A 10,711-nucleotide genomic window follows, 5' to 3' on the forward strand; every position below is an offset into this window, starting at 1 on the left:
GGGGGATCGCTTCACACTTTTAAACCCTAACCCGAGATCGTTCCTGCTCCTCCCCAGTTTTGAAGACAGGTTGGGCAAAAAAAGAATTAAGAGACGCGGGGGGGGGGGTCAGCAGTCCCAGGGAATGTTAATCAACCCTACCCTGGCCTGCAGGTTTTCCCCTGATTGTGCTCCCAGATCTCTGTCTGCCTGATGAGTATTTTCGAATCCGGGACGCTGGTCGATGACAAAATCGTCCTCTCTTAGATGTGCAGCAGGGCTTGGGTAGCAGCCCCTCGTTCCTGACGCCTCCCAGAGAACACCTTTGGAAGAATTCAGCTGCATATCCCACTGTAACCCCACCCTGCCTCGTCCCTGGTATTACACCGGGGATCCGCACTGAACACAGAAAGCCAAAACGTTTTCAGTTAGGAGTCTGTAGGAGGAGGCTCCAAACTCTGCAACTGATTCTCAGACCGCTTGGCCCGTGAAACGCACGCCTGGCACCGGGCATCCATCCCCTCCCCACAAATGCCGCCATAGGGCGAGGAGCCACAGCGTTTTTCAACACTGCCTTTGAAATCCGAGCACAGGCCTTAAAACAAGACCTTGCAAACAAAGTGATATTTCTTGGACTTCCTACTTCAGTTCACAGAAGCAAAAAAAATTATAATAACGAGATTGGCCTTTTTGCGGGCTGCTGCTGCAGCAGCATCACCGGCATGGTCGTGAGGCCCGGCCGGAGCGTCCCCCGGGGAGGTCCCTCTTCTACAGTCCTCCCCACCCTTGCCTTTTAAGGGTAAATTCGGGCCTTCAGTGTGACTCTTAGTATTTGCCATTTGCCCACTGTGACCACAAATGAGCTGTTGCCGTTCCAGGCAAGTTCATCACCTCCTGACCGAGCAGCGCTTTGGAGAGGAACGCGCCCGCCCTCTCAGAAAACTAGCCTCAGAGATCTAGGTAGCTTGGTGCGTGCGTGTGCATGCGCGTGAGTGAGTGAGTAAGCAATATTGTCTGTACAGTCCCACTGTGCGCCTCTGAGCACACAAACACAAGCATCAAAGCAGAGAAGACGGACATTTACGAGACCAAATTATGCTTTTTGACTGCTCAGTTGCCTAGTTTGTCACCCAGAAGGCAAAACTCTCTGAGCCTCTGCAGCAGCAGCAGACAAGCTGGGAGTGATCCAGCCAGCTCACCTGACAAACTTGCCTTGCTCTTGCAGGCCTGGAACCGGATTAATCAGTTTGGAAGAGGGTTTTGATATTTTGGGCCAGTTTGCAATTTCTTTCTCAAGCTCCTTTCTTATGGTTTTGTGAACCGCCTAGTTGGCCTGTTATGGACTTAAACGGCAGGGCACACAAAAGAAAAACAAATACATAGACACAGATAGGCCCCTACTTCATTGTACTTGTGTGCAATGTTCCCTCTAAGCTGAGTTAGTGTGAGCCAGCTCACAGTTTTTCAGCCTCCGGCTCACACATTTTTGTCTCGGCTCAGGAAGGAGGGCTCCAGAGCAAACTAATTTATGCAGTAGCCAAATCGCTCACTCACAACTTTAATACCGGTAGCTCACAAAGTAGAATTTTTGCTCACAAGACTCCATAGCTTAGAGGGAGCATTGCTTGTGTGTCCCTGCCCACGTATGAAAAACTAGCATGTCTGCGTGGACACTAAGAAGGGTGCTTGACACGCCAGGACTCGGATTTTGCGCAGTTGGGCACATGAAGAAACTCTGTACTGGCCTGGAGGATAAGGAGGGAGTGTTTCAGTGCTAAGAACGAGGATATGGGGAATGGTGTGAAAAGGTAAAAGGGCCTCGGTTTTTACTTGAACGAAGGGAGAGCGGGAAAGTGCAGAAAAGGAATTTGTAAACAAAAAGGAAAGGGACACTGTAAGCGTGGTTTGTTTTTTGCTTGCCAAGTCTGGGAGTGCTCTGTGCCGTCTGGATGGTAGGAGCGTGCCAGTTACGCCATCCGCAGGCCCTGAGATGAACCTCCTGACATTGTCCAGCGGCTGCCGCACATGCAGGGGGGGGCGGGGGGCAGCACAGGCTAAAAAAAGGAGAAAAGACTCCTGGCAATATTATTAGACGGAAACGGCACACACGCAAACGATGCCGGGACACACGAGGCGGTAACCACACAGGCCGCCCGATTTCACAGGGCAGAGATTTGCCTTTATCCAGGAAACGGGAGGGGGGGAAAGTAAAACAAAAGGGAAGCGAGGGCTCGGATGATCGAGCGCTTGACTCCTCGTGTGAAAACAAAATGGGGGAAAAAGTAGTGAGGAGCCGGGAGAGGAACGACCTGGGGACCAGGGCAGGCGCTTTTCATGACAACTTGCCGTGGCGAAAGGTAAACACCCTCCACCCGCCAGAGCCTGCCCAAAGTCGGCAGCAAATCGGGTGTCTCTGGGCAAAGGCTAAAAATTAACCAGGCGTTTCTGTTCCAACTTGAAAGCAAAGCAAAACAAAAAGGAGAGCCCAAGAGAAACACGAAAACAAAATTAAAGGCAAGCATGTTTGCCTGAAACGCATGTGTTGGGGGGGGGGGTAGGGGGAAGGCCACGGAGACAAAAGAAAATAAGAGGGTTCCTTATCATCTCGTCCATATCCCTTTTCCCTTGAGAAACTTGCTCCTGTTCGGGACAGCGGACAAGGAAAATGCAATGCGGTTGCTCTAACACTGCCATATGCCACTTAAACCAGCCAGCAGTTCCCATTTGTCTGTTTTGTTGGTGCAAGTCGCCAGCACATCGACCTGACCTGCGACACTGATCCAACGGAAGGAATTGGGGTGGGGGGGGGTGGATTAAGCAAAGAAGACAGAAAGCTCACCTGGAGGTAAACCTTTCTTAATTTCAGATCCTAACAAAATCACAAGCCCTTTTCATTCTTAGTAACCAGGCCTCTGTATACAGATACTCCCATTTGGTATCGTTCATCTTGGCGGGAAAAGGGGACTTGTTCCCTCCTAGGAAGTTGTGGGCATCGTAGGCAGGAGTGAGACAGGAAGTCACAAAAGGCCCCTTGCCAGGCGGGCACTTTCTGCAAACTCCTGAGCACGAAGGGGGGGTCATCCTAGCACATTCGGCAAGTTAGCAGATTTGTTAATGATGCATGGAAGGAAACACAGGGAGAGAGAAGAGACACGTTGGAAAAAAACCTACTGCCTTTAAAAATACACACACAAAGGGCGGGGGTGGGGGGAGGGAGGGAGGGAAACGACAAGCAGTATTGTTTTTTTCTTTGACCTACCAGGAGTGTGAACAAAATACGCCAAGTACAGATCCAGTTCTTTAATTGTGACTCCAATGTGGTGTGGCTGGACGCAGAGGCCTGGGTTTGAGCACTGTGGCGACTTGTACAGCCGCTCCCCGTCAGTACTTTCAAGAGGGATCCCTTTGAACAAGATGACCATAACTAGGTCCAGCCTCCAGACCTTGTCTGCCTGTCTCAGGCAGTCAATCCTGCGGATTTTGCCCTTCTGGTCTGGGTTGGAGAGGACGCAGCACGGGGCTTTCTTGCCAGTGATGGTCAAGACAAAGTCCTCGCGGAACTCTGGGCGGATGTCCTTGCGTAGCTTGGCCAGCAGCCGGGACGCCCATTTCTGCTTGATCTCGGGCTTCTCACCAAGTAACTCGTCTTTCACGGCGCGCTCCTCATCCTTTGACATCCGCTTCTCATGCTTCTTAAAGTACTTTCGCTTCCGAGCTTGCAGATTGAACCATGTGTAGGAAAAGGCACGAACATGAGGAAGAAGAGCTTCAATGAAGGGGTGGAATTCATCCTGAGGAAAGCGGGGTGAGAAGGAATGGGGCAAAAACAAAAGAAAGGGGGGGGAGAAATGTTAGAACACCAGGAAGGAAGAATCACCCTTCATATACTGAACTTCATCTGACGCCTCCCAAACAATCGCAAACTGCCAAGAATTACAGGAACAAACAGGCGAGCACCGAACGTGATCAACCGAACAACAAGATAAAACACAGCAGTGGAAAGGGGGTGTCGAGGAGGAAGAATATGGGGGGGGGGGTTGTTTCCAGACTGCAGTTAGATCAGAACTAATAATTTTTAACACAACATAAATCAACGGAAGTAAAATGTGACCACCCTTGACAATAAAAGTAATAAAGTTGGTTTGCAATGTTGGGCTTAGAAACAAAACTGGTTCAGATCCCCTTGCTGGGCAGAACGCTCTGGATAATTGTACCTAATCATGTAATTTTAGGGGGCTTCTTGTCTCTATCTTTAAATATATATATATATGTATAAAGATTCCCTCCCCCCAAGGCAAAAGCATCCAGGAAAAAAAGTCAAAAGTGGAAATAATTACCATTCCTCTGGCTCATCCCGGCGAAGCTAAGCCCCCGATTCAGAAATTCTGGGCTCAGAATTGCAGAGTGTGGAAAGGGGAGGATGTAGGGGCTGCGAGGGGGAAGCCGAAGGAGGGGAGAAGAAGGAGGAAAGTCGCAGTGTGAGAAGGAAGTCCCCCCAAAAAAAGTGCAGAATGTTTCCTAAATTAGACGGAAAACAATTGATGGCAGCACTCTCCACTTTGACCCGCTCGCAAAACTGTTTAGTCTTATTTAATAAAAATAATGGGAGAGCAAAAAAAGAAAGATTAGATAGGAAGAAACCAGGTTAGGAATGGGGGGGAGGAAATCAGCAAGGGACAAAAATAAATCAACATTCCCCCCCTCCGCCTTCGCACGCGCACACACACACAAATACAAAATAGGTCTAAGAATGCCAAATGTCTCTCTAAAAGAAAAAAAAACCCTATATGGAGGAACAAGGGGGGAAAAAATAAAAATCAGGAGAACAACAGCGACTGATCAGGTGGGGAAGTGGGGGGGGGGAAGAGCAGCTTTTTCAGCGTTGGCAGAAACGCAAAGATGCAACTTAAATGGGGCTCCCTCCGCCGGAGAACGGGGGTGACCGCGGGTCTAGGGGAAAAAGGGACCAGCTCCACTCTGGAATCAGCTGTGACCGGCTGCTGGCAGAACCCAACTGCTGGGTTGTGGGGGATTTGGTGGTGGTGGTTCCCCCCCCTTTTTTCCCCTTCCCTTTTTTCCTCTTAAACTCTCTTGTTCGCTGGCTTTCTCCTTTCATGCTCAGTCCCCAACCATTTGCCTGTGCCCGTGCCAGCAGGGAAAAAGAGAGAGAGAGAGAGAGAGAGAGAGAGAAGGATCCACCTATTTGGCAAGGAGACACACAGCGGAGCAGCCAATGGCTGCATCAAAGGGAAAAGGAGGTGGGGGGGGAGGTTGGCGGAGAAGGCATCAGGGAGGGGGTGGCACTGGGAGAGAAAAGAGCCGGTGCAGTTACGAGATTGGAAACAATTTGCCAAATCGTCAAGTTCATATCTAATGAATAAGCAAAGTCCAGCCGCAATGAAATTTTTATTGGCCGGCAGATTTTGGCAAGCAGGCGACTGGCACAATATTTTAAATAAATAAATATCTGAGCATCCCCCCCCCATCTTCCCTCCCTTCTCTCCCCCCACCCCAAGAGACAGTCCCATAGGGCCTTAGAAAAAGCAGCTGTTCTTTCCATCTCATTCTCTTTTTCCGTTGTTCCTCTCCCCGCAACTCCGAGTGCATAAAAGTCGGGGGGGGGGGGAGGAATGGCCTTCCCAAACTACAACTTCGGTGTAGACATAATGACGATTAAGCCTTTGTATAGGCAATGTCCACCTACATTATACATGACACCCCTACCCCCACGCCCAACGCATACAGATATTATTTCTTTGAAAGACCTTAGCATTGTCTTTCGCAGGCCTCAGCAAAGCTCTGCAAGCTGAAATGGGGGGGGGTGTTTGCGGGGGGCAGCACAGTTTTTATTGTGTACCTGCTCGCCATCTCGATCTTCCTCTCGCTTCAGTCCCTAACGATACGCCTTGCAGATTGGACGCAAGTGGACCGCTTCCCTGATGGAGTTATTCACGTCCAGCCCAACCGCTACCCTCCAACTATCCAACAAGGCAAAATTAACTGTTTGAAACCGTTCTCGGTTCAGAGCAACTATTTAAAATTTCCCAATTCTAACACTTCCACGGCCTGATTATTATTACTTACGCTACCTTTTTTTAACCAAAAGGGAATTTAAAAAGAAAAAGGCCTGGGATGAAAAATAAAGAACAAAGGCAGTAGAAAAATGATGTCGGTACACAAAATGAGGACTAGATAGCAGAGCCAAGGTACAGAAAGGGGAATGGAAGAGGAAATGCAAAAGGCTGAAATAGTAAGTGAAAATAAAGGTGTGGAAGAGCAACAGACAATGGAAGGCTAGAGTGAGAGGGCAAAGAAAAGGGCCGAGTCCTTTTGGTTTGACTCCTTGAGACTGCCGCTTTAAATATTTGGGCATTTGGAAAGGTACAGCTGAGCCAACAGTGGCCTTCTTCTCTGAGCCCCCCCCCCCCTCGTGTTCTTATCCATCCCCCCACCCCAATAACACCCAGCAGAGCAGAGTAAGAGAGATTCATTTGCAAAGCAATGGGGCTCCATTCCCTCCGAGGAAAACTTATCTATCTATGTATTTATCTCTACCTACATATCCCTTTGCATCACAGCCGCGTGCCTCGAAACATGATGTTGGTCGCGTGGTGGCAGCCCTCGAGGAGTCCACTGTGCCACCAATGGAGCGCAGGTGGCGATGAGCACAGAAACCAGGCCGACACTGAGCCTCTCCCAACTGCCCACGGCCTGCCCCACCCAGGGTTCGGGGCTCGCTTTCCCACCAGCCACTACCTCAGAGCTCTCAGGTTCATGCCCACGGGGATGGGTTGCACCACCACCCTGCACCCTAATTCCTTTTACTAAGATGGGGGCACGTTCACTGCTCCCCCGTTCCTTGCCCCCACCCTGTCAGCCAGAGCAACCTTAAAAGCAAGACACAGGACCTTCAGACTTTTTGCCATTCGTAAATATGCTGTCTGCTTGAGAAAATACACGGACTTCTTCCCCACCCCTCCGTGACCTTAGTGACAACCCCCCCCCCGGGGCCGCGAGACAAAGGTGATCTGTCCCTCGTAGTGTTAGGTAATACCTGAGCCGGCCCCTCCCCCTCCATCAGGCAGATTAAAGGAAAGTGCGCGGGCAGGCCGGCCGCTGAGGTGGAAGGGTTCCATCCAGACACAAAAGCTGGGGGATTATTTTTCTATCTCTGTGTCGAGAAGGGGGGGGAGGGTGTAAGTTGAAGCAGAAGAAAAGAGAGAAGGAGATAAAGGCGACAGTTAACCGCTCCCCTGCTCCCACTCCACCCACCTCCCAAAAAAACATTCCGAAAGTCCGTCGTGGAAATTTAAACTCCACGTCTCAAGCTCTCGCTTCCCTTGTCATGAGAATGTGCCCGCGCCCAGGTGTTTAGGCCTGGAATCCTTCCTTTGGAAAGACTGCCTTTCACTGGGAAAACGAAGCCGTTAAATCTAACAGCGCACATTAAGGAAACAAAGGTTTGTTGTGCGATTGTCAGATAATCTACATCCTAGGGACTGGAAAAGGTTTCCTGCAAAAAATAAATAAAAGGAAATTGTAGCAGGGTAAAATTAATTTAATCAACACTACATTTATAGACACTAAGTTTACAGGCACGAGGATCTGCAAAGACTAAGAAGGTGAAACCCAACGAAGAAAAACGTGAGGGGAAGAGAGCAGAAAACAACACAAAGAAAAATGACCCAACTATCCCTGCCATTAACATTCTCGTCCCCTTTGGTCAGAATCACAGGCCGGAACCTCAAAAGAATCCAAGACGGGGGCACCGCACTAAATCCCTCAATCCTGGATCTAGAGACTCCAGTAGGTGAAGGAGTAATAAACTATCACTGTGACCATCCTGCCCTTCTAACTGTCTTGGAGTCTTCGTAGTTTTGATTCAAAGCAGTATCTCCATATTGAACAACAGTGCCTAAGTATCTTGCAAAGGGGGTCATGATGCCCCTCAATCAGCTGGTTGGGCCCAGTTCGTAATGGGATAACAACAGCAGAAAAGCCAGGTTTGTTCTTTGGGCATTTTTGACACTCACTTGACATTTTGCATCTACGGGAATCTGTATATTAGCATCAGCATCTATGGAACTGAAAGATACAGCGTGAAAGCCATTATTATTGTAGTACCAGTGTTCCCTCTAAGCTGAGTTAGTGTGAGCTAGCTCACAGTTTCTTTAGCCTCCAGCTCACACATTTTTGTCTCAGCCCAGGAAGGATGGCTCCAGAGCAAACTAATTTTTGTAGTAGCCGAATCGCTCGCTCACAGCTTTAGTGCCAGTAGCTCACAAAGTAGAATTTTCATTCACAAGACTACACAGCTTAGAGGGAGCATTGTGTAGCACCGCTTCGCCCCCCCCCCCCAATGCCAACTCAGTACACTTGACAACAACCATACTTCTGCTATACTCCAGAGAAGCAAGTGAGGATACTGTTGGCGGGATTGGTCATTTAATAAGAAGAGCGATGTGCACGAAAGGCAAGAGAAACAAAGGACAGATCGTCAGCACTGGCCCCCACAGTGGCTGGTCGCAACAGGAACTCGTGAAAAACACGGAACCCTCTTGGGTTGTTTTTATGACCACAACAGAAAAACAACGGCCTGACTCGGCAGATCCATTCCATCTCTAGAACGTAGAAGATACACGGAGTTTCACACACACTCACTTTCTAGGATTCGGTCTACAAGGAGTGCTCCGTAGCCTCCATTCATGTCAGTGAGTCTTGCGGGGAAGGGAGAATCAATTCTTAAATGCGGACAGTTTGTTTCAACGAGTCCTACTGGTATCTAACGCAGAAAATGAAGGGTTTTTTAATTGCTTGATGGGGGCTTGTGTGTGTGTGTCTGTGTCTGACACATGTTATAAACTGCACAAATAAAATGGGAAATTTCAGCCACAAAACTCAACAAGCAGGGGATTGGTGAGGGACACAAGGGAGGCGAGTAGAAAATGCAGTAGGCCGTTTCTGGACAGCAAAATAAGAGGAAAGTACAGGGTTTTTTGGGGGGGAACCCAAGAAAGAAAACATGGAGGAGAACAGACACGCAAACCTCCGGGGGGGGGGGGGAAAAAAAGAAAGGGAGGGAAAAAAAGAAAATGTTTCTCGCTGCCTTACTTGGCCTCAGTCTACAGATCTGAGAATCCCTTTGCCCCCGAAATGAAAGGCATAACATACGTCTTCGGCCATCCCGTATATAGTGACCTGGAGAGTACAGAGCTGAAGGGCTTCTTAAGACCACTCTTTAAGAAAGAGTCTCTCTCTCTCTCTCTCTCTCTCTCTCTCTCTCTCTCTCTTCCATCCTTTCTTGTACATTACAGTCCCAAGGGCTGTGGACAATGGGGGCAGGTCCCCCAAAGCCTTGCAGAGGTTTATGAGTTTTAATGACTTCAAGTACAACTTTCCAACTCCAAGTCTAATTTTTATGTCTCTTCCTTTTTAGGAGAGTCTCTCTCTCTCTCTCTCTCTCTCTCTCTCTCTCTCTCTTTCACTTTCCCTCTTTCCCAGCCACTGGCTTTCCAGCTAAGGCTTTCTTTGGGTTGTCATAGAAACTGTCGGTAGCACCCTGGCAAACGACTTCCCCAGTGAATGAATAGTACATAAATGTCCACCCTCCGCAGGGCTAGCGAGACTTACGCTATATTAGCCCACGGCTTGCCCCTTCCGTTTCTTCCTCGCCCAGAGTGCCGAAATTAGAACGCTCTGGCTCGCAATGAATCAGGGGGACTTTCGGCCCAACTTGGCTGGGCTCCAGAGAGTGTGCGGGAAAACTGAAGGTGTGCGTCACGCTACTCCGTTATTATCGCGGGTTCCCAAAATAAGGACTTCACCCCAAAAAATGCTGTGATTTAAGAACACAGACTAGTAGAGGTTTATATTTGGGAAAAAACACACCCAATAGCAACAGGGATCCTGCGGAAAGAAAAGACTCCGGGAGAAGTGAAGAGCGGCGGCTTCAACCTGGGCACGGGCAACAAACCCCCTCGCGGTTGGTACCCGAAGCAGACAGAAGAGCTTCCTTCTCTCTCTCTCTCTCTCTCTCCTCTTTGGTAATCTGCTTTTCACCTTGTGCCTCCCTTTCTTCTAATCGGCCCAACCCACTCCCGAACAAGCATCGCAGGCTCCCTACTTAAGTTACCCTAAAATTAGATAGAATTTATTTTCACAATGTTAAGAAAGCTTGGCTCCCTCACGTCTCACACCCTCCTCCTTGCGTATGACTCAAAGGTGGTGGTGGGGGGAGATGCCGCAAAGACCAATTTAATTCCACGTTAACAGCTATACCAGTTTGATTCCCTTCTTCATTCTTCTGGGCTAACGCACAGTTGTCTGCTTGAAAAGTTTTTTCCCTCTCTGACCTGATTTAGCACAAACAAGGCAAAACTGTGCAGCAGACTCAACGTCGTAACGAACTTGAGTTAATTAATGCTAGGGAAGAAAGACGCTCCCCCTCAGCCTCTTGAATCATGGTTCACTAGCCAATTTTCTATTTAAAAAGGGAGGGGGGCGAAGCCGACATTCAAATATCTTTTTTCTCCTGTCTGAGCAGGGAAAATAAACAATACACAGAATGGTAGAAACCAGCAACATGGGACACATGTCGGCAAGGACCTGCTCGGTAAACCATCGGGATCGTTTCTTTTCCATTTTCCCTCTTTTTAAAAAATCTATACGCAGACAGAAGCGGTAGTGATAAATAAGTAAAAAGGTTTCAAAAGTTACAAACTGCTCCATAATT

General features: G+C 48.8%; 1 protein-coding gene across 1 annotated transcript in view; it reads right to left on the reverse strand.

The window, feature by feature from the left end:
- NFIX (nuclear factor I/X (CCAAT-binding transcription factor)) overlaps positions 1-9,162 on the reverse strand; it is a 246,846-nt gene extending 237,684 nt beyond the window's left edge. The window contains exons 1-2 of the mRNA XM_015418104.1: positions 9,151-9,162; positions 3,239-3,770 (exon numbers count right to left, since the gene is read on the reverse strand). Coding sequence (XP_015273590.1) covers positions 3,239-3,770; positions 9,151-9,162 — 544 coding nt within the window. The remainder of the gene's footprint in view (positions 1-3,238; positions 3,771-9,150) is intronic.
- Positions 9,163-10,711: the final 1,549 nt, after the last annotated feature.

The sequence above is a fragment of the Gekko japonicus genome, unplaced genomic scaffold, assembly GCF_001447785.1.
Source record: "Gekko japonicus isolate JY-2015 unplaced genomic scaffold, Gekko_japonicus_V1.1 scaffold1455, whole genome shotgun sequence".
Classification (NCBI taxonomy): domain Eukaryota; kingdom Metazoa; phylum Chordata; class Lepidosauria; order Squamata; family Gekkonidae; genus Gekko; species Gekko japonicus.